Source organism: Pan troglodytes, chromosome 18 (genome assembly GCF_028858775.2).
Source record: "Pan troglodytes isolate AG18354 chromosome 18, NHGRI_mPanTro3-v2.0_pri, whole genome shotgun sequence".
NCBI classification, from domain to species: Eukaryota; Metazoa; Chordata; class Mammalia; order Primates; family Hominidae; genus Pan; species Pan troglodytes.
The window spans coordinates 2,516,058-2,539,358 of record NC_072416.2 but is presented as its reverse complement, the minus strand read 5'-3'; the positions used below and the strand labels follow the sequence as shown (position 1 = coordinate 2,539,358).

The following is a 23,301-nucleotide window of genomic DNA, read 5'->3' as shown; positions in this document are numbered from 1 at the left end:
TGGTCCACCCGCCTCGGTTTCCCAAACTGCTGGGATTACAGGAGTGAGCCACCATGCTCGGCCCATGGCTAATTTCTTTTTTTTTTTTTTCATTTCTAGTAGGGATGGGGTTTCACCATGTTGGCCAAGCTCGTCTCAAACTTCTGACCTCAGGTGATCCGTCTGCCTTGGCCTCCCAAAGTGCTGGGATCACAGGCGTGAGCCACTTCGCCAGGCCATTTGATACCTTTTATGAGTCTTGTAATTTTTCTCATAGTGAAGATCTTATGCATGTTTTGTTAGATTTCTACCTAAATATTTCATTCTTGCGGGTGCTGGTGTAATTGGTCATTTGTTTTTTGGTTTTTGTTTTTGTGTTTTTTTGACATGGAGTCTCATTCATTCGCCCAGGCTGGAGTGCAGTGGCGTGATCTCGGCTCACTGCAACCTCCGCCTCCTGGGCTCAAGCGGTTCTCCTGCCTCAGCCTCCTGAGTAGCTGAGACTATAGGCGTGTGCCACCATACCTGGCTAATTTTTTGTGTTTTTAGTAGAGATGCGATTTAACCGTGTTAGCCAGGATGGCCTCGATCTCCTGACCTCATGATCCGCCTGCCTTGGCCTCCCAAAGTGCTGGGATTACAGGTGTGAGCCACCGTGCCCAGCCCTCCCCGCCTCCACCCCGCCCCCCGCCCTGAGACGGTCTCACTTTCTCACCCAGGCTGGAGTGCAGTGGCGCGATCTTGGCTCACTGAAGGCTTGATCTCCTGGGCTCATTTGATCCTCCCGCCTCAGCCTTTCAAATAGCTAGGACTGAAGGCACATGCCACCAAGCCCAGCTAATTTTTTGTATTTTTTGGAGAGACTGGGTTTTGCCATGTTGTCAAGGCTGGTCTTGAAATCCTTGGCTCAAGCGATCTGCCCAGCTCTGCTTCCCAAAGTGCTGGGATTAGAGTCATGAGTCACCATGATGCCTGGCCTCTTGTAATACCTTTATCTGGTTTTGGTATTATGGTAATGTCCCCACAGAAGGAGTTAGAAAATACTCTCTCTGCTTCTATTTTCTGAAAGCGATTGTAGCGAATTGGCATGATTTGCTCCCTAATGCTTTGGTAGAATTCACCAGTAAACCCATCTGGACCTGATGCTTTCTGTTTTGGAAGGTTATTAATATACAGATCCATTCAGATCATCTGTTTTTTCTTGTGTGAGTTTTGGCAGATTGTGTCTTTCAACATTATTATAATTTTTTTTTACACGGAGTCTCTCTCTGTTGCCCAGGCTGGAGTGCGGTGGTGCAATGGCTCGCTGCAACCTCCAACTCCTGGGTTCAAGTGATTATCCTTCCTCAGCCTCCTGAGCAGCTGAGATTACAGGTGCCTGCCACCATGCCCAGCTAATTTTTGTATTTTTAGTAGAGAAGACGGGGTTTCACCATGTCGGTCAGGCTGGTCTCAAACTCCTGACCTCAAGTGATCCACCTGCCTCAGCCTCCCACAATGCTGGGATTACAGGCGTGAGCCACTGCTCCTGGCTGTCTTTGAAGGGATTGGTCCATTTCATCTAGTTTATCGCTTTTGTGGGCATGGAGTTGTTGTTTTTAAGAGTTGTTTATATTATTCCTTTAAAGTGGGTGGATCCGTAATGATGTCCTGTCTTTCATTTCTGATATTAGTACAGTCATATCTTTCTTAATGACAAAGATTAAATATTCTGAGAAGTGCGTTCCGTGGTTCATCATTGTGAGAACATTATAGAGTGTGCTTAACAAACCTGGGTGGTATAGCCATGTGGGCTGTATGGTGGAGCCCATTGCTCCTAGGCTCCACACCTGTACCGCATGTTACTGTGCTGAATACTATAGGCAGTTGCAACACAGTGGGCCCCTAAATATTTGTGTATGTAAACATAGAAAAGGTACAGTAAAAATACAGTATAAAAGATAAAAAATAACACTTGATACAGTTTGGATGTGTGGCACGTCCAAATCTCATGTTGAAATGTGACCTCCAGTGTTGGAGGTGGGGTCTAGTGGGAGGTGTTTGGGTCATGGGGGTGGTTCACTCATCAATGGCTTGGTGCCCTCCCTGGGATAGTGAGTTCACCTCAGAGCTGATTGTTTAAAGGAGCCTAGGTCCTTCTCTCTGTCTCACTCCTTCTTTTGCCATGTGATATGCTGACTCCCCTTTTGCTGCCTTCTGCCCAGCGTAAAAGCTTACGGAGGGTGGGTGTGGTGGCTCATGCCTGTAATCTCAACACTTTGGAAGGTCGAGGCAGGAGGATTGCTTGAGTCCAGGAGTTTGAGACCAGCCTGGGCAACATAGGGATACCCCATCTTTACAAAGAAATTAAAAATATGGCCGGGCACGGTTGCTCATGCCTGTAATCCCAGCACTTTGGGAGGCCAAGGTAGGTGCATCACCTGAGGTCAGGAGTTCGAGACCAGCCTGGCCAACTTGGTGAAACCCCATTTCTACTAAAAATAAGTTAGCCAGGTGTGGTGGCGGGCACCTGTAATCCCAGCTACTTGGGAGGCTGTAGTAGGAGAATCGCTTGAACCCAGGAGGCGGAGGTTGCAGCGAACAGAGATCGTGCCATTGCACTCCAATCTGGGTGACAGAGCAAGACTCTCTCTCAAAAAAAAAAAAAAAAAAAAGCCGGGCGCAGTGGCTCACGCCTGTAATCCCATCACTTTGGGAGGCCGAGGCGGGTGGATCACGAGGTCAGGAGATCGAGACCATCCTGGCTAACATGGTGATACTCCGTCTCTACTAAAAATACAAAAAATTGGCCAGGCGTGGCGGCGTGCGCTTGTAGTCCCAGCTACTCAGGAGGCTGAGGCAGGTGAATGGTGTGGACCCGGGAGGCAGAGCTTGTAGTGAGCTGAGATCGTGCCACTGCACTCCAGCCTGGGCGACAGAGCGAGACTCCGTCTCAAAAAATAAAAAAATAAAAAAAGTTATGTAAATGGAATCATACAGTAGGTAACCTTTTGGGACGGACTTTTTTTATTCAACATAATCAGCGTTTATTTTGAAAGATGTTAGAAGGTGGCATTTAAGGTTTCAAAACTATAGAAGGGGACAGTAATGTTATGAATATTTGTGTACCACAATATTGTTTTTGCTGAAGTTTTTTTTTTTTTTTTTTTTTAAGTTATGTAGCATACTATAATGGAAATTCAAGTTCTTGCTAGTTCCTTGTCTACTTTTTTTTTTTTTTTTTTCTCAGACAGAGTCTCGCTCTGTCGCCCAGGCTGGATTGCTGTGGCGCGATCTCGGCTCACTGCATCCTCTGACTCCCGGGTTCAAGTAATTCTCAGACTCAGCCTCCCGAGTAGCTGGGATTACAGGTGCCAGCCACCATGCCCGGCTAATTTTTTTGTATTTTTAATAGAGACGGGGTTTCACCATCTCGGACTCCTGACCTTGTGATCCACCTGCCTTGGCCTCCCAAAGTGCTGGGATTGCAGGTGTTAGCCACTGTGCCCAGCCTATTTTTTTAATATTAGAGGGTCCTGCTGTCAGCCAGGGTCACCCAGGCTGAAGTACAGTGGCGCAATCACAGCTCACTGCCCCTTCGACCTCCTGGGCTCAAGCAGTCCTCTCGAATCAGTCTCTTGAGTAGGTGGGACTATAGGCGCGTGCCACCACATCGGGCTAATTATTTTCTTATTTTTAGAGACTGAGTCTTGCTGTGTTGCTCAGGGTGATCTCAATCTCCTGGGTCCAAGTGATCTTCCTGCTTCACTCTCCTAAAGTGCTGAGATTATAGGTGTGAGTCACTACACCAGGCCTGGAATACAATTTTTTTTTTTTCCTTTTTGGAGTTTTTCTCTGTCCTCCAGGGAATGCAGTGGTGTGATCTCAGCTCACTGCAACCTCCACCTCCTGGGCTTAAACAATTCGTGCCTCAGCCTCTCCAGTAGCTGGAATTACAGATGCCTGCCACCATCTGGCTTTTTTTTTTTTTTTTTTTTTTTTTTTTGAGACGGAGTCTCGCTCTTTCGCCCAGTGGCATGATCTTGGCTCACTGCAAGCTCCGCCTCCCGGGTTCACGCCATTCTCCTGCCTCAGCCTCCTGAGTAGCTGGGACTACAGGCGCCCGCCACCACGCCCAGCTAATTTTTTCTGTTTTTTTAGTAGAGACGGGGTTTCACCGTGTTAGCCAGGATGGTCGTGATCTCCTGACCTCATGATTCGCCCGCCTCAGCCTCCCAAAGTGCTGGGATTACAGGCGTGAGCCACTGCGCCCGGCCAATTTTTGTATTTTTAGTAGAGACAGGGTTTTGCTATGTTGCCAGGCTCGTCTTGAACTCCTAGCCTCAAGTGATCTGTCTGCCTTGGCCTCTCGGAATGCTGGGATTACAGGCGTGAGCCACTGAGCCCAGCCTGTTAGTGCCTTGTTTTCTTAAGATGGAGTCTCGCTCTGTTGCCAGGCTGGAGTGCAGTGGCACGGTTTTGGCTCACTGCAACCTCCGCTTCCCAGGTTCAAGTGATTCTCCTGCCTCAGCCTCCTGAGTAGCTGGGACTACAGGCATGTGCCACCACACCCAGCTGATTTTTGTATTTTTAGTAGAGACAGGGTTTCACAAAGTTGGCCAGGATGGTCTTGATCTCTCTTTTTTTTTTTTTTTTTTTTTGACACAGGGTTTTGCTCTTGTTGCCTGTGCGATCTCAGCTTAACAGCAACCTCCGCCTCCCGAGTTCAAGCCATTCTCCTGCCTCAGCCTCCAGAATAGCTGGGATTACAGGCATGCGCCACCACACCCAGCTAATTTTGTATTTTTAATAGTGATGGGGTTTCTCCATGTTGGTCAGGCTGATCTCGAACTCCGGACCTCAGGTGATCCGCCAGCCTCAGCCTCCCAAAGTGCTGGGATTACAGGCGTGAGCCACCGCGCCCGGCCTAGTCTTGATCTCTTGACCACATGATCCGCCCACCCTGGCCTCACAAAGTGCTGGGACCGTGCCTGGCCACGTTTCTTAAATATACAGTGAAAATTGAGTTGGTTATAAATATCTGAAGTTTTGTTTGTGTTTTTTTAATATTTGTTTAAAAGTCACCTCTGTCATCTTATCAAATATTTTCATTTTGGAGATTGAATTTGTGGTGGTAGTTCTATATACCTCACTTTTATTTCTCCATTTTCCTTCTCCAGGAAGAATACAGAAATTCCATGCCTGCATCCAGTTTTCAGCAGCAAAAGCTGCGTGTCTGCGAGGTCTGTTCAGCCTACCTTGGTCTCCATGACAATGACCGTCGCCTGGCAGACCACTTCGGTGGCAAGTTACACTTGGGGTTCATTCAGATCCGAGAGAAGCTTGATCAGTTGAGGGTATGTTCATCTGTTTCTGGAGAAAGCTGAGGAGTCTTGGGGTGTTTTCACATTTCTTTAATTTTTAAAAACCTTATGTTTTGGCCGGGCGTGGTGGCTGATGCCTATAATCCCAGCACTTTGGGAGGCCGAGGCGGGCGAATCACCTGAGGTCAGGAGTTCGAGACCAGCCTGACCAACATGGTGAAACCCCGTCTGTACCGAAAAATTAGCCAGGTGTGTTGGTGTGAGCCTGTAATCTTAGGTACTCGGGAGGCTGGGGCAGAAGAATTGCTTAAACCCAGGAGGCAGAGGTTGCAGTGAGCCGAGATCATGCCATTGCACTCCAGCCTGGGCGATAGAGTAAGACTCCATCTCAAAAAAAAAAAAAAAAAACATTATGTTCTGATCTCTAAGAACTTGAGTTTTATAGTGAAATACGTAGATTTCATCACTTGGATTCACACAAGAGACATGATAGCTCAGAGTCCAAAGGAGCCTTGGAGATTTATTTTGGATCCTGTCGTTAAGGGAAGAAAATGGCAGAGCCTATTCCCAGAATACATACAGGTCGTTGTGTATCTCTGAAATAACTTCTGTTAGGAGATGAGAAAGAATCTCTGGTTGGTCAAGACAGAGTGTCACACATCCTGGCTCCTTGCCTGTGAGCCACCTCAGAAGGGCGGGGTGAGGATGGGGTTTTTCTGGTAGCATTGTACCATCCCGGCCCAGAGAAAACCTCTGTTCCTTCTTCAAGGCTCTAAGACATTTAAAAACTTTTTTTTTTTTTTTTTTTGAGACCGAGTCTCGCTCTGTCGCCCAGGCTGGAGTGCAGTGGCCCAATCTCGGCTCACTGCAAGCTCTGCCTCCCAGGTTCACACCATTTTCCTGCCTCAGCCTCCACAGTAGCTGGGACTACAGGTGCCTGCCACCACGCCCGGCTATTTGTTGTTGTTGTTGTTGTATTTTTAGTAGAGACGGGGCTTCATCGTGTTTGCCAGGATGGTCTCGATCTCCTGACCTCGTGATCCGCCCGCCTCAGCCTCCCAAAGTGCTGGGACCACAGGCGTGAGCCACCGCACCCGGCCGACATTTAAAAACTTTAAGTACGGAATGCTAAGAAGGAAGGTTGGACATATTTCCACTACTTTGAATTGTCTCCCTTCACACTGATGGAGCCCCCCTTACTGCATACTAGGACCTCAGGATAGGATGGTGGGAAATTAGCCAGCCTCCCCCTGTATACCTGAAATGTAGTGGAGGGACAGACGTGTCGCTGACTGCAGAATGCTGCAGTGACCACGGCTGAGGGCCTTTTGTGCCCCAGGAAAGAGCTGTTCACTCAGGCTGCATATGGCAGGGCTGTGCACCTCAGGAGGGTCCCATAGGTGATTGTGTGAACCTGGGACTGTGATGGGAGCTGGTGCAGCAGTGAGGTTATTCTCGGCCACTGGTCTTGAAACATTTTACTTCCGTGTTCCCGAGAGAATTTTGAAAAGCAATGTACTCTGTCAAAGTTGGAATTTTTCTTTATAAGTTTATAGGTATGAAAGACGTAAAAGTGAGGCTGGGTGTGGTGGCTCACGCCTGTAATCCCAGCACTTTGGGAGGCCGAGGCAGGTGGATCACGAGGTCAGGAGTTCAAGACCAGCCTGGCCAACATAGTGAAAACCCCGTCTTTACTAAAAATAGAAAAATTAGCCAGGCATGGCAGCGGGCGCCTGTAATCCTGGCTACTCGGGAGGCTGAGGCAGGATAATTGCTTGACCTGGGAGGCAGAGGTAGCAGTGAGCTGAAATTGTGCCACTGCACTCCAGCCTAGGAGACAGAGCAAGACTCCGTCTCAAAAAAAAAAAAAAAAAAAAAAAGGCTGGGTGCAGAGGCTCAGCCTGTAATCCCAGCATTTTGGGAGGCCGAGGCAGGCAGATCACTGGGTCAGGAGATTGAGACCATCCTGGCTAACAAGGTGAAACCCCGTCTCTACTAAAATTACAAAAATTAGCCGAGCGTGGTGGTGGGCACCTGTAGTCCCAGCTACTCGGGAGGCCGAGGCAGGAGAATGGTGTCAACCCAGGAGGCGGAGCTTGCACTGAGCCGAAATTGCACCACTGCACTCCAGCCTGGGCGACAGAGCGAGACTCTGTCTCAAAAAAAAAAAAAAAAAAAGATGTAAAAGTATCTTATGTATCCAATAGAATTATAAATCACAATTTAGTATGCATTTACCACTCTATTAAAAATTTGCTTTTGGCCAGGCATGGTGGCTCACACCTGTAATCCCAGCACTTTGGGAGGCTGAGGAGGGCGGATCACTTAAGTCAGGAGTTCGAGACCAGCCTGGCCAACATAGCAAAACCCTGTCTCTACTGAAAACACAAAAATTAGCTGGGCATGGTGGTACACATTTGTATTCCCAGCTACTTGGCAGGCTGAGGCAGGAGACTCACTTGAACCCGGGAGGCAGAGGTTGCAGTGAGCTGAAATCGAGCCACTGCACTCTAGCCTGGGCAACAGAGTGAGTGAGACTTTGTCTTAAAGAAAAAAAAATTGTTTGTTAGCCACTGGAAATGTTACTTTCCCATTTCTCCTTTAAATTATATTTTCATTTCACAGCTCAGAATTTTGTCCTACTGTAGTTGTTTTTTTTTTTTTTTTTGAGGCAGGGTCTTGCTCTGTCACCCAGGCTGGAGTGCAGTGTAACGAACTCAGCTCACTGTAACCTCCACCTCCCAGCTTCAAGAGATACTCCTGCCTCAGCCCTCCAAGTAGCTGGTACTATATGCGTGCACCACCATGCCTGGCTCATTTTTGTGTTTTTAGTAGAGATGGGGTTTCACCGTGTTGCTCAGGCTGATCTCGAACTCCTGAGCTCAGGTGATCCACCTGTCTCGGCCTCCCAAAGTGCTGGGATTACAGGCGTGGGCCACAGTGCTTGGCCCTCATGTAGTATTTTTTTTTTTTAATATCTGCAGTCTTTTATTTCCTTAATGTGTATCTCTGCATTAGAAATGTGAATATTGTGAAATGTTTTTCCCTTCTACCTTAAGAAGCATTAACTTGGTTAGAAAGCTTGTTTTATCATTGCAGCATAGAGTTGACCAAAACAACACAACTCGTATTACAGCCTTTGATAAATAATTATTAAAGTAACAGTGCACAATGTATTTGGAAATGCACCTCTTAATGATAGGGAGAGTGGGAGTTCTGTGCCCTAGAGGAGGCCTCACTCACAGTAGTCCCAGAGGTATCCACCTTCCTAGGCCTCCCAGAGTGCTGGGATTACACATGAGCCACTGCACCTGGCTAATCCTTAATTTTTTTAAAAACTGCCATCCTTGAGGCTGGGTGTGGTGGCTCACGCCTGTAATTCCAGTCTTTAGGAGGCCAAGGCAGGAGAATTGATTGAATCCAGGAGTTTGAGACCAGCGTGGGCAACATAAGGAGACCCTGTCTCTACCAAAAATTTAAAAATTAGCCAAGCATGGTGGTGTGTGCCTGTAGCTCCAGCTACTCAGGAGGCTGAGGTAAGAGGATTGTTTGGACCTTGGAGCTCAAGGCTGCAGTGAACTGTGATCACGACACTACACTCCAACCTAGACAACAGAGGATTTTTTTTGGTTTTTTTTTCAGAGACAGGGTCTCCCTCTGGCACCCAGGGTGGAGTGTACTGATGTGATGGTAGCTGATAGCTTATTGTCACTGTAACCTGGAACTCCTGGACTCAAGTGGCCCTGCATCCTGAGTCTCCTGAGTAGCAGAGACTACAGGCATGCACCACCACATCTGGCTCATTTTTTTTTTTTTTTAGATAGGAGGTCTTACTATGTTTCCCAGGCTGGTCTCAAACTCCTGGCCTCACATGATCCTCCCAGTTCAGCCTCCCAGAGTGCTGAAATGGCATGAGCCACCGTACCTGGCTTAAATGCCATCCTTAAACATCACCTTAAAGGTGTCCATCCATGTGTGCCCTGCTTCAGACACAGGATGAGCATGGGTGAAGGTTTAGAGCTGGAGATGCCAGTCACCCAGCTTTGCATACTTGCCGTGCCCTTGTGGGGAGCGTGCTCTCATCCACACTGGGTATGGAAGATTATCCTTATGCCATCGTGGCTCTCTGGATGGAGAAGACTCGTGATTCTTTGTCTTACTGGCTCTGACTTGCTCCCACTCGGGGCTTCACTTGACACAGATGAGGGGCATTAAATGTCTTAGAGTTGATATTGGGAGTAGTGGGTATACAGAACGGTGCCCGGTGCTTTTCCACTCAGCTTGTGTTGATGGTATTTTCATTGGCGAGGTTTCTCATCCCCTTATATTGCTTTCTTCATCAAGCCTGATGATTCACATCATCCTGTGTTGAAAGCCAGTTGCAGAGGATTTGTGGTCCACCTCCCCTGGCCTGCTGTCCTCCAACTCAGTTTGTTCTAAAGCCAGCGTAGCACCCAGCACCCTGAGGTTGGGCCGCTTTTTGGCTGTAGGGATTCTGCTCCCAGTAGCAAGATGTGTTTGATGAGATACATCCGTCCTTTTTTACCATAAAGTTTGTAGAGTCTCCTACCTATCTGGGTTGGTTTGAAACAATGTGATCAATTCCCTGTGAGTTAGAAGTATAGCATCACTTAGAATAGACAGTTTGTTACCAAATTGTTAAAATCTAATGATAGGCTGGGTGGTTCAGGCCTGTAACCCCAGCACTTTGGGAGGCCAAGGCAGGAGGATTGCTTGAGTTGAGGAGTTCAAGCTCAGCCTGGGCAACATAGCAAGATTCCATCTCCATAAAAAATGTTTAAAGATTAGTCTGCCATGGTGGCACACGCGTATAGTCCCAGCTACTCAGGAGGCGGAGCTAAAGAGGCTTGCTTGAGCCTGGGAGGTCAAGGCTCCGGTGAGCTGTGATTGCGCCACTGCACTCCATCCAGCCTGGGTGGACAGAGCAAGACCCTGTTTCAAAAAGAAAAAAGTGGCCAAGCGCGGTGGCTCACGCCTATAATCCCAGCACTGTGGGAGGCCGAGGCGGGTGAATCACGAGGTCAGGAGATCGAGACCATCCTGGCTAACATGGTGAAACCCTGTCTCTACTAAAAATACAAAAAATTAGCCGGGCGCAGTGCCGGGCGCCTGTAATCCCAGCTACTCTGGAGGCCGGGACAGGAGAATGGCGTGAACCCGGGAGGCGGAGCTTGCGGCGAGCCGAGATTGCGCCACTGCACTCCAGCCTGGGCGACAGAGTGAGACTCCGTCTCAAAAAAAAAAAAAGTAAATGTAAACGAGGCCGGGTGCAGTGCCTCACGCCTGTAACTGCTGCACTTTGGGAGGCCGAGGCAGGCAGATCACAAGGTTAGGAGTTTGAGACAAGCCAGACCAAGATGGTGAAACCCCGTCTCTACTAAACATACAAAAATTAGCCGGCCGTGCTGGCACGCTTGTAATCCCAGCTACTCAGGAGGCTGAGGCAGAAGAATCGCTTGAACCCGGGAGGCAGAGGCTTCAGTGAGCAAAGATCGCGCCACTGCACTGGGCAACAGGGCGGACTCCGTCTCAGGAAAAAAAAATGTAATGATAAAGCATTTTTTCATGTGTTATCTTCTTCATTAAGAGGTTTTAAAAATGAATGTGTTGGCCGGGCGCGGTGGCTCATGCCTGTAATCCCAGCACTTTGGGAGGCTGAGGCAGGCGGGTCACAAGGTCAAGAGATCAAGACCATCCTGGCCAACATGGTGAAACCCCATCTCTACTAAAAATACAAAAATTAGTTGGGTGTGGTGGCATGTGCCTGTAATCCCAGCTACTTGGGAGGCCGAGGCAGAAGAATCGGTTGAACTCGGGAGGTGGAAGTTGCAGTGAGCCGAGATCACGCCACTGCACTCCAGCCTGGTGACAGTGAGACACCGTTTCAAAAAAAAAAAAAAAAAAAAGTATTCCCATTTCCTAAAAGTGTCCCTTCAATTTTTAAATTACCAATACTGAGCTCATATAAAGTGATTTGTTAAGTAGCATTCACACTCTGGTTTGTGTAACTTGCTCTTCCTCATTTTTTGTTTCATTTATTTAGAAAACTGTCGCTGAAAAGCAGGAGAAGAGAAATCAGGATCGCTTGAGGAGGAGAGAGGAGAGGGAACGGGAGGAGCGTCTGAGCAGGAGGTGAGCCTGAGGGCTGGCACTGGATGGGCTGCACTGGCCTCGGGCATTCCCTGCTCGGTCCATTCCACTGTTGCTTGGAATAGTCAGGGCCTGCTCAATAGGCCATTATAAAAGAAAATAGTAAGGCCAGGCCTGGTGGCTCATGGCTGTAATCCCATCACTTTGGGAGGCTGAGGCGGGCAGAACACTTGAGGTCAGGGGTTCGAGACCAGCCTGGCCAACATGGTGAAACCTTGTCTCTACTAAAAATACAGAAATTAGCTGGGCGTGCTGGCATGAGCCTGTAATCCTAGCTACTCGGAGGCTGAGGTGGGAGAATCACTTGAGCCCGGGAGGCAGAGGTTGCAGTGAGCCGAGATCGTGCCACTGCACTCTAGCCTGGGCAACAGAGACTCCATCTCAACCAAAAAAAAAAAAAAAAAAAAGAAGTAAACAGCATGTTCAGTCCAACAAAACAAAACAAAACACGGCCCAGCACAGGACTGTGTGTGCATGGCAGTCAGGTAACGGATCCAAGCTGTTGGAGGCTGTGTGTGGGCACTGCTGTTTATTTACTGAGTGCTATGGGGCCATTGGACACCTGTTTACAGAGGAGGGGTGATGCCTGCTCCCCTTTGGCAAGCATGCTGGGCTGGAGTAGAAGCAGTAGGACCTTGGGGAGCTAGGTGGGAAAATCCAGATGGAGGAGGTGGCAGTTTAAGCCAGGTGAGGGGCGCGAGGAGTCCGGGAAAGTTCTGGGATAGAACTGATGGGATTTGCTGGTAGTGTGTGAAGTGTGCAGAGGAGGAAATGAAGCTGGTCTCCTGGTTGCTGGCCCGGAGTTGCTGCTTGGTGAGGTTGGAAGGCTGGGTGTGGTGTATTGGAGTGGGAGGAGGTGGGAAGTACAAGATGCCTCTGGCCACACTCAGCTTGAGAGGCCATCTTGAGGTGGGGCTGTTGAGTCTGATTGGAGTTCAAAGAGGTAGGAGCCAGAAGTAACCACATCCTCTTGGACACAGCTCATTGTCCAGGAAGGTTCCCAAACCACTTTACCTGAAAGAATTCCTCAGTGCATAACTCAGGGCGAATGTTTATTGTGTTTGTTTTTGAGACAGGGTCTCGCTCTGTCACCAGGCTGGAGTGCAGTGGTGCGATATCGGCTCACTGCAGCCTCCACCCCCTGGGTTCAAGCGAGTCTCCTGCCTCTGCCTCCCAAGTAGCTGGGACTACAGGCCTGTGCCATCACGCCCAGCTAATTTTTGTATTTTTAATAGAGACAGGGTTTCACCATGTTGGCCAGGCTGGTCTCGATCTGTTGACCTCATGATCTGCCCGCCTCGGCCTCCCAGAATGCTGGGATTACAAGCGTGAGCCACCACGCCCGGCCGTTTGTTGTTTTACCAGCAGGAGATTCTGATTGGAGAGAAACTTAAACAGTATAGAAGAAAATATTAAGCAAAACACACAATCCATTTTTTGCATGCACTGTCATGTTTAGGCCATTTGTGTTGCGGATGTACATGGGGCCACTTGACCTTAATGGCTTACGGGCATAGAATGAGGCCTCATAGCTTGCCTTTTTCAGCCTCTTGGTTGTGTGGCAGAATGAGCTGATGACTCTCACCTGACAGGAAGCCTGTGTCTGGAACTTCGGGCTTTGCTTTTCCTTTTCTGTGTTTTTGGTGTGCCCCACTCGCTGTCTGCACATTCTGTGCTGGTGTCTGTTGTAAAGACTGGAGAATCATTTGTAGGACTTGAGTGCAGCACAGTCAGTGTGCACACTTTTCACGGCCCTTGTAATGTTACAGGGCTGTGTCTGATGCTCGGATGTGGGCCCCTCTGTGAGGCTCAGGTGACACTGAGTGTGCCACAGAGTGACTGCCACAGAGTGGCTGTGGGGATGGGAGCATTGGCACTTCCCATTCAGACTGGGAACATGCAGGCAGCTTGAAAACAGCAGGTCTTTGGGGGAGGTGCCTCACTTCTTAAATTTGGAGTCCCCCCCCAAGAGGGTGAGGAATAGGGGTGCTTTCGGGAAGTCATTCACTTTTTTTTTTTTTTCTTTTTGAGACAAAGTTTTATTCTTGTTGCCCAGGCTGGAGTGCAGTGGCACAATCTCAGCTCACTGCATCCTCTGCCTCCTAGGTTAAAGTGATTTTCCTGCCTCAGTCTCCTAAGTAGCTGGGATTACAGGCACCCGCCACCACGCCTGGCCAGGTTTTGTGTTCTCAGTAGAGACGGGGTTTCACCATGTTGGCCAGGCTGGTCTCCAGCTCGTGACCTCAGGTGATTGCCTGCCTAGGCCTCCCCAAAGTGCTGGGATTACAGGTGTGAGCCACCATGCCTGGCCTTGTTCATCTTTTTTTCCCCCTTTTAGGTCGGGATCAAGAACCAGAGATCGCAGGAGGTAGGTTTCCAGGTCCATTAAAATGTTCTCAAATTTTTTTTCCATAAGCATTTTTCTTAATATTTAATGATTATGCCTTTACAAATGTTATCTGGCAGGTAGGGCTGGCTTGTGAAGGGCACAGGGCAAGAGGTTGCTTGGTGCCGTGGAGGGTTCCCAGTGTTAATGAGAGGGAAGGTCGGGGCCTGCAGGGTGACAGGAGTATCCAGGCCACATGTTTTCAGGAGGCCTCATTGGAAGGACCTAGCCATTGGAGATTAACTGATGGAAATATTTTAAACCTAAATTTGTGGGAGTAAAGGAGAAAATGTCAGTAAAGCAGCAAGCAGAATCTGCTGAGGGGTGGGGCCCTCGTAGTGTTGGCACCTATAGAGTCTCAGCCTTGGAACCTTCTGATTTTTCAGGTCACGCTCCCGGGATCGGCGTCGGAGGCGGTCAAGATCTACCTCCCGAGAGCGACGGAAATTGTCCCGGTCCCGGTCCCGAGATAGACATCGGCGCCACCGCAGCCGTTCCCGGAGCCACAGCCGGGGACATCGTCGGGCTTCCCGGGACCGGAGTGCGAAATACAAGTAACTACTCTGACTCCTTCGGTAGCTGCAACCAGGAGTGAGCCCTTCTCTGTGTTCCCAGGGTCTGCTGAGGGCCGTGTCTGGTGGGGATGGGGCTGGGCTCACCCTCAGGAGTAGGGCTGGGGAGTCGTGAACGGGACTCAGGTCTGGGAAGAGGCGAGAGGGCTGTGGAGGAGCTCGCACGGCGCCAGGTGATGGGCTGCACATGCACTGTCCCCTGCCTGCGTCCTGGGGCCTGTGCACTGTTGCGTCCATGCTCAGAGTGGCTGAGACTTGTGTCCTGACCAGGCCCTGCTTACCTCTGTTTTGGTTTTTGTTTTTGATATTTTTTTTTCCATTGTGTTTTTACGTAGTGTCATGTTCTGTGCATATAGTGTTGTATTCTCCTTTGCGCTGTTTGTGTTACAGCGAAGGCTCTCCTTATTAAAAATCTTTGCAAAGGTCACTTTTTAATGGCTATCTAACACTCCATATGTGGTGGGCAAGTCTGGTTGGCCTCCGGGGGGTTTCCAGGTATAGGGGATGTAGGGCCTTGCCTGGCCTGGTCTGCTGGTCCATCGTCAGTGCCTGAGCGGCCAGCAGAAGGGGGGCAGCAGCCTCCACTGAGCCTCTGGTTCCCATTTCCCAGGTTCTCCAGAGAGCGGGCATCCAGAGAGGAGTCCTGGGAGAGCGGGCGGAGCGAGCGAGGGCCCCCGGACTGGAGGCTTGAGAGCTCCAACGGGAAGATGGCTTCACGGAGGTCAGAAGAGAAGGAGGCCGGCGAGATCTGAACCCGTCTCCCGGGTGCTGTAAATAGTCTGATAAACGTTCACACAGTCTAAAATTACCCTTTATATTTGCTGAATACAACTCATCTTTTGTAGTTTAAAATTTCTATTGTTTTGGAGCTAGCTGTGAGTTTCTAGAAGTGTACAGAGTTGCTCCTGTGTTCCGGGGTCATGTTGAGTAGGAATAAATAAATCTGATGCTGCCTCCTGAGGCTGCGGTGGGGTTTCTGCTGTCCTCTGCGTAGAGGCTTTTCACTGTGACCCTGTGCCAGTGCCACCAGCACCTCACAGAAACCGTGACTTACTCGTGGGCCACGTCTTGTCTTCTGGCATCCAGTAGATGGCAGGGCACTTCCTGTCCCCTGCACCTGACTGACGGGACCCAGGTGTGCATGGGTGTTTGTTTGCTCGCTCCCACACAACCTTCTGAGTGTCTGAGCTGCCCATCTCCCATGGGGAGGAGGGAGGGATCCCCATTCTGCATTCAGTTATTTAGGAAAAGCTGTCTTGTCTGCTCAGCTGCTACCATAGCCTTAACTTGGGACTCAGGTGAGTTACACTGCATGTCCCCTTTTGAAGTTACTAGCAGAAAACAAAGACCCATGGGGCTGGGCATGGTGACACATGCCTGTAGTCCCAGCTACTACTAAGAAGGCTGAGGCAGGAGGATCTGTTGAGCCTAGGACACTGAGGCAAACCTTGATTCCGCCACTGCACTCCAGCCTGGGTGACAAGAAAGCCCTGTCTCAAAAAAAAAAAAAAAAAAAAAAAAAAAAAAAAAAAAAGATGGTTTGACTCATGTCCCATGTGGGCTGATTATGTTTCCCACCTCTCAGTTCTTTCTTTTTTTTTTTTTTTTTGAGACGGAGTCTCACTCTGTCGCCCAGGCTGGAGTGCAGTGGCGTGATCTCAGCTCACTGCAGGTTCCGCCTCCCGGGTTCACGCCATTCTCCTGCCTCAGCCTCCAGAGTAGCTGGGACTACAGGTGCCTGCCACCTCGCCTGGCTAATTTTTTGTATTTTTAGTAGAAACGGGGTTTCACCTTGTTAGCCAGGATGGTCTCGATCTCCTGACCTCGGGATCTGCCCGCCTCGGCCTCCCAAAGTGCTAGGATTACAGGCGTGAGCCACCGCTCCTGGCCAACACCTTTCAGTTCTTTCTAACATACCTGCTGTACATCAGGCAGGTACTTTAAGACCAAAGTAAAGGGGGACGTGGTGGCTCACGCTTGTAATCCCAGCACTTTGGGAGGCAGATAACCTGAGGTCAGGAGTTCGAGACCAGCCTGGCCAACATGGTGAAACCGTGTCTCTACCAATATACAAAAATTAGCTGGGCGTGGTGGCGGACACCTGTAATCACAGCTACTTGAGAGGCTGAGACAGGAGAATCGCTTGAACCCGGGAGCCAGAGGTTGCAGGGAACCGAGATTGCATCCAGCCTGGACGACAGCAAGACTCTGTCTCAAAAAACCCCCCAAAAACCCAAAATGAAGCCCTTCTGAAAAGGATAACTGCTAGCTAATGTGTAGATGATGGGAGCTCCTTCCCTTTTTCACTTCGTGGGAGATTTTTTGGAGGGAATTCCTGAGGTTCACATTGTTAACACATAGCCATCCTCATCCGCTCTATTTCTGCAGGGGTACAGATGCCACCCTTGAGCTGGCTGGCTCAGTGGGCACACACAGGCGCCGTGGTCTGGGTCTTTTTGCCACCGGTATCACAGTGTAGCTGGTGGCCCTGCTCTGGGCTCTCCTGCCACAGGCTGTCCCCTCCAGGAGGACAGATGGGTAGGTGGGCTGCTCTGCCAGCCTGTGACACAGGTCTAGCCCAGCCAACTGTCTCCAAGGAAAGGAGGGTGGAAGGGGCCGCCCTGTACAGGAGTCACTTGGGATTGATGCTGTGCTTTGCAGGCATCACCCATGTCGGTATTCCCTGCATGTCGCTGTTCCTCCCGTGTTGGTATTCCCCCCGTGTTGTTGTTCCCCCCGTGTCGCTGTTCCCCCCGTGTCGCTGTTCCCCCCGTGACGCTGTTCCCCCCGTGTCGCTGTTCCTCCCTCCCGTGTCGCTGTTCCTCCCTCCCGTGTCGCTGTTCCTCCCCCCCGTGTCGCTGTTCCTCCCCCCCGTGTCGCTGTTCCTCCCGTGTCTGTATTCCTCCCGTGTCAGTATTCCTTACCTGCACCTTTTCCTGCAGGTGGGACTCGGGGTACTTGTTCAGCACATGTGCTTTCCTCTTCGTCTTCTAGGAGGGAGTGGTTGGGTCTGGGCTCCCTGTTCCCAAGCCCACGTTGTGTTCATAGCTGTGGCTGCCTGGGTGATGAGTGTGGGTTTGCACTCTGGGTTTCCCTGGGCCTTAAGCAGACAGCGTCACCCTCAGAGCCATCACCACTGTGAATCATTTGGATCTTTTTCCATCTGGGCATAAATTTGTATGTGTAGACAAATTGTTGTTTTTTGCTTTTTTGGGGGGGGGGTCAGGGTGTGGGGTTTACAGAAAAGGTGCTGTACCCCTGGCCTTCAGTACTCACATCCTGTCCCCTGTATCTGCTGATTACAGCTGAAGGACAGGTCCTCCTGGGATGCAGCATCAGTGTCCTTGGCCGTCCCTGGTAGCCTCCGGGGCACCATCCGTGCAGGGAGAGGCGCTCCTGCCTCTCTATGGTGCAGGGACGGTGCAGCCGTGCGGGGCACCATCCGTGCGGGAGAGGCGCTCCTGCCTCTCTACCGTGCAGGGACAGTCGGGTGGGCTTTTGGTGCACCTGCCAGGTGGTGCTGACCAAACGGAGCTTCATGCCCCCGGTGCAGTTTTGCTGATAGCACCCACAACAGCTCTTCCTTTCTCCCTCCTCCCTGCCTCCTCCCAAATAACCCACACCAGGTTCTGCTGTCAGAGTCTGCGATAGGAGACCCATGTTTTCACTTTTTTCACCCAGTACAGCGAGTCCTTCCTTTCCACTGCAGTACCAGTAAATCTCGCCGAAGATGGCTACTGGGAGATATATGGGTCTGGAAGTGTATCCCTCCCATGTGAAGGAGTCTGTAGTGTCAGGTGGAACAGGCCCTTGTCTCCACCCACAGGGACCACCTTGGCCTGCAGCCCAGGTTGGAGGAGAACAGAAGAGAAGGGGGCCTCTCCAGAACATTTGGCGATTAAAAAAAAAATTTTTTTTTTTTTTGAGACGGAGTCTCGCTCTGTCTCCTAGGCTAGAGTGCGGTGATGCAGTCTCGGCTCACTGCAACCTCTGCCTCAGCCTCCCGACTAGCTGGGAATACAGGGGCCCGCCACCATGCCTTGCTAATTTTTGTATTTTTAGTAGAGACAAGGTTTCACCATCTTGGCCAGGCTGGTCTTGGACTCCTGACCTCGTGATCCACCCGCCTTGACCTCCCAAAGTGCTGGGATCACAGGCGTAAGCCACTGCGCCTGGCCAAAATTATTTATTTATTTTTTTTGAGACGATGCTTGCTTTGTCACCCATGCTGGAGTGCAGTGGTGTAGTCATGGCTTACTGCAGCCTTGAACTCCTGGACTCAAGTGTTCCTCCTGCCCCAGCCTCCAAGTAGCTGGGACATAGGCGTGCACTACCGCACTTGGCTAATTTTTTATGTTTTTGTAGAGACAGGTCTCACTATGTTGCTCAGGATATTCTTGGGAACTCCTGGGCTCAAGCAGTCTTCCCACCTCAGCCTCTCAAAGCACTAGGATTACAGGTGTGTCACCACAGCTGGCAGTGATTTTTTAAAAGGTAAATGGCTTTGTTTGGTGGGTGCTGTCGACGCCAAACTAGCTGGACGGGCTGTGCCTGGTGCCACCTTTGCCTCCTGCACAGGGTCCCCTTGGGCTTGGGGAGCGTGTGGGCCTTGACCGAAGCCCTCAGTAGGTTAAGGGTAGTCCTGGGGGGAGGAGAGGAGGATGCGGAGGCCGTTTCCTACCCCAGTGTGCAGCCGTCATAGGACAGGCAGGTGCTGGAGCAGGCTGAGGACCCCTATCTGGGGTGGCATCCTTTGGGGGAGGGGTGGCAGCCTGGAGTCAGAGCCACGTTGGCCAGGATGGAACTTTTCTTTTTTTTTTTTTTTTTGAGACAGAGTCTCGCTCTGTCTCCCAGGCTGGAATGCAGTGGCGCGATCTCAGCTCACTGCAAGCTCCGCCTCCCTGGTTCATGCCATTCTCCTGCCTCAGCCTCCCGAGTAGCTGGGACTACAGGCGCCCGCCATCACGCCTGGCTAATTTTTTGTGTGTTTTTTTAGTAGAGACGGGGTTTTACTGTGTTAGCCAGGATGGTCTCAATCTCGTGACCTTATGATTTGCCCGCCTCGGCCTCCCAAAGTGCTGGGATTATAGGCATAAGGCACCGCGCCCGGCCAGGATGGAACATTTTTTACTATAGTAAAGTGCACACAAAACGTGCTGTTATATAACAGTTTTTCAGTGCACAGTTCAGTGGCATGACGTGTATCTACATTGTTGTGCAGCCTTCACCACCACCTGTGTAGGGGTGGCTTTGAAAAGGCAGAGTATGGCCAGGCGTGGTGGCTTACATCTGCAGTCCCAGCACTTTGGGAGGCCAAGGCAGGTGGATCACGAGGTTAAGAAATTGAGACCATCCTGGCCAACATGGTGAAACCCCGTCTCTACTAAAAAAATATAAAAATGAGCCAGGCGTGGCGGGCACCTGTAATCCCAGCTACTCAGGAGGCCGAGGCAGGAGATTCGCTTGAACCCGGGAGGTGGAGATTGCAGCGAGTTGAGATTTCACGACTGCACTCCAGCCTGGGTGACAGAGCAAGACTCCATCTCAAAAAAAAAAAAAAAAAAAAAAGTGCAAATTCCCCTGGACTTGAGTGGGCATATGAGTCTCCCCAACAGTGTGGAGGGCCCACAGCTGCTCCCCTGCTCCCTTGGATCTGCACCTCTGGGTGGGTTCTGTACCAAGTGGGCTGAGCCCTTGAGCCAGGGCCAGCTCCCTCCAACCTCCACATCTCCAGGGAGGATGGGGTCTGGCTCTTTCACTTTCAGTGATGCTCCAGATGTAATCCCAGGAGGGTGTCCACACCTAGTTACAGGAGTCTGAGAGCCTGGTGCTTCCTCAGGGCCCCTGAGCCTCCTGGGCTCCAAGTGCTTGCTCCTGTGTGCAAAGTTGCAGCAGCTGCAGGTCCTGTGCTCTGGGAGCACACAGGATGATTGAGGTGAGACTGACTCGAGCTACCCCAAGGACAGAAACTAGAACGTGGATCCAAGAGGGGGGCTCACGGGTGGGCTAGGGGCCAGATTTTTTCTTTTTTTTGTTTGAGACAGTCTCGCTCCGTCACAAGGCAGGAGTGCAGTGGTGCAATCTCAGCTCACTCCAACCTCCGACTCTGGTTCAAGTGATCTCCTGCCTCAGCCTCCCGAGTAGCTGGGAGTACAAGCATGCACCACCACACCCAGTTAGTTTTTATATTTTTAGTAGAAACGGGGTTTCAACATGTTGGCCAGGATGGTCTAGATCTCCTGACATCGTGATCAGCCCGCCTCAGCCTCCCAAAGTGGTGGGATTACAGGTGTGAGCCACCGTGCCCGGTCTTTTTTTTTGAGACAGAGTCTCGGTCTGTCGCCCAGGCTGGAGTGCAGTGGCTCGATCTCAGCTCACTGCAACCTCCGCCTCCCTGGTTTAAGTGATTCTCCTGCCTCAGCCTCCCGAACAGCTGGGACTACAGGTGCCCGCCACCATGCCTGGCTAATTTTTGTATTTTTAGTAGAGACGGTGTTTCACCATGTTGGCCAGGCTGGTCTCAAACTCCTGACCTCAGGTGATCTACCCGCCTCTGCTTCCCAAAGTGTTGGGATTACAGGCGTGAGCCACCATGCCCCGCCCGGAGATCTAATGTAGTAGAGATAATAACCTTTATCTGCCACATGTAGCAAATATTTTCTCTGGCTCTTCCCCCCGCCCCCTCCTCCTTTTTTTTTTTTGAGGCGCAGTCTCGCTCTATTGCTCAGGCTGGAGTGCAATGGTGTGATCTCGGCTCACCGCAACCTCCGCCTCCCGGGTTCAAGCCATCCTCCTGCCTCAGCCTCCTGAAGTTGGGATTACAGGCGCCCGCCACCACACCCAGCTAATTTTTTTTTTTTTTCTGAGACGGAGTCTCACTCTGTCCCCCAGGCTGGAGTGCAGTGGCGCAATCTTGGCTCACTGCAGGCTCCGCCTCCCGGGTTCACGCCATTCTCCTGCCTCAGCCTCCCGCGTAGCTGGGAATGCAGGCGCCCGCCACCACGCCCAGCTATTTTTTTGTATTTTTAGTAGAGACGGGGTTTCACTGTGTTAGCCAGGATGGTCTCGATCTCCTGACCTCGTGATCCGCCCGCCTCGGCCTCCCGGAGTGCTGGGATTACAGGCGTGAGCCACCACGCCCGGCCTGTCCACTTTTCCTCAGTGTCACCTTGAGAATACCATTTCTGAGGAAAAGCATCTCTACATGTGCCTAGAAGACTGGAACAGCTACGCATTAAATGTTAGGGGTCTGGATGGGGCCTGCCTCTGCCCCGTGTGTGTGTGTGTGGCATGTCTGTGTTACACATGTGCTCTTGGATGTGACAGCCATGTCCTGTTCTTGTTTACACATGACACAGTTTGCCGCGTGTCAGGCGGCAGCTGAAGGATGTGCTGCACCCATTCCTGGACCTGGGATACACAGGAAGGTGCAGCAAGCCTTGTTTTCGGAAGTTCTACAATGACCATGACTGGTTTTATGTGGACAAATATAAAAAAGCTTCACTCTCCGTAGTGGTGTCGGGTGACGGCAGGGGTCTGGGTCGGCTCCTGGTCCACCTCGCCAGCTACGTGGCTAGGTGCTGGGGCTGGTCCCACCTCCTTCACCACAACCCCCCGGCACCCCAGGTCCCCAATTCCAGGCCACAGCCGCGGCGGCTGGGCGCTGCGCAGGTACCGGCTCGCGCCGGGAGGGGGCGCTGTTCCCTAACCTGCTCCGAGTCAGCCCCGGGCCCTTAACGCCGCCCGCGCGCGTTCAGGCTGCAGGTGCGGAGTTCCCGCTGTGGGTACGGGCCGCGTGCTTGGCGCAGAGTGGGGAGGGCGAAGCCAGCCGCCCTCGGGATGGGCAGAGTCGGCCGTCCTCGCAGCCCGCCGCCTGGGGCGTCCCGCGGCCCCCACCTACCACCCCATTCGGGAGGGTCAGGCCGCACGCAGTTCGGTGCCCCGGTGGCCGAGGCCCCAAACCTGCTGGGGGTGGAAAGAGGCGCGCCTGGATCTGGGCACTGGGGGTGCGCCCCAGGCCCTCGCCTTTCCTTGGGGAGGGGCGGCGCCTTCCTCTCGCGTCCTGCCCTCGAGAGAGCACGGCAAGAAGGCTGCTTCTTGGGGAGGCTTTACTCAAACACGGGGAAGGTCTCCTGGGGGTCCCGCGGCCACCCACCCACAGTTCAGCGGTACTCGGAAACCAGCGCCGAGATCACGTGGCTCAGGAACTTGTCCAGCGACGCCTGCAGCGCGGGGCTGAAGTCTCCGGGGTAGTGCCGGGCGAGGGTTACCAGCAGGCAGTGGCCCAGGAGCTGCGGCGAGCGCTCAAGGCTCACTCGCCTGCACCCGCCCCGCACGCCCCCCGCACCCGCCCCGCCGGGGCCCTCCCGGGGACAGGGGCCCAGCACGGCAGCCGCTCACCTGGAAGCTGGCCGGGTCCACTCGCAGCTGGCACGCGTGCAGGTGGCTCAGCGCGGACAGCGCGTGGGGTAAGTCGTCCAGGCGCTCCACGGCGAGGCTCAGCGCGTCCGCCACCTTCTGGCCGTGGGCTCTGACCTGTGAGGAGCCGGGACTCAGGTCCAGGTGGGAGAAGTAGGTCTTCGTGGCGGGGAAGGCCAGGAAGGTCCTGCGAGAGGAACGTGGGTGAGGCGCGTCCGGGGGGCTTGGGGAGGGAGGGCCCCTGGGGGCGGGGGCGCCCAGCCTCGCGCTACCTCTCCAGGGCCTCTGTCGTGTAGACGCCGACGTTGCTGCCCAGCTTCTTCCACAGGGCGCGCACCAGCGCCCGGTCCTCCGCGGACAGCGCCATCCCCGCGCTGGAACCCGCGGCGCCCTGCGACCCCGCTGCGCCTGCGCGGACCGGCCAGGGGTCCCGCGGCCGCCAGGGGGCGCCGCGCCGCAGCTTCGCCGCCCT

General features: G+C 52.0%; 2 protein-coding genes across 14 annotated transcripts in view; one reads left to right on the top strand and one right to left on the bottom strand.

Annotated features, from left to right (window-relative positions):
- Positions 1 to 15,371, top strand: part of LUC7L (LUC7 like) — a 40,378-nt gene extending 25,007 nt beyond the window's left edge. For 4 of the 13 annotated variants that reach the window (XM_523246.8, XM_009429991.4, XM_016928976.2 and 1 more), the window contains 5 exons: positions 5,139 to 5,315; positions 11,347 to 11,435; positions 13,792 to 13,821; positions 14,226 to 14,393; positions 15,022 to 15,371. In XM_523246.8, the coding sequence (XP_523246.2) occupies positions 5,139 to 5,315; positions 11,347 to 11,435; positions 13,792 to 13,821; positions 14,226 to 14,393; positions 15,022 to 15,163 (606 nt within the window). In that variant the 3' untranslated portion in view covers positions 15,164 to 15,371. Of the gene's footprint in view, positions 1 to 5,138; positions 5,316 to 11,346; positions 11,436 to 13,791; positions 13,822 to 14,225; positions 14,431 to 15,021 lie in introns of all 13 variants that reach the window. The other 9 variants (XM_001152163.8, XM_063796369.1, XM_054668106.2 and 6 more) reach the window with 4 other exon arrangements.
- A 7,131-nt stretch (positions 15,372 to 22,502) lies between these two features.
- On the bottom strand, positions 22,503 to 23,246 carry HBQ1 (hemoglobin subunit theta 1). Its single transcript, XM_016928975.3, has 3 exons — positions 23,102 to 23,246; positions 22,812 to 23,016; positions 22,503 to 22,702 (listed from the first exon to the last, which is right to left on the bottom strand). The coding sequence occupies exons 1-3, from the start codon at positions 23,194 to 23,196 to the stop codon at positions 22,574 to 22,576; spliced, it is 429 nt and encodes a 142-aa protein (XP_016784464.1). The 5' UTR covers positions 23,197 to 23,246; the 3' UTR covers positions 22,503 to 22,573.
- Between the last annotated feature and the right edge of the window lie 55 nt (positions 23,247 to 23,301).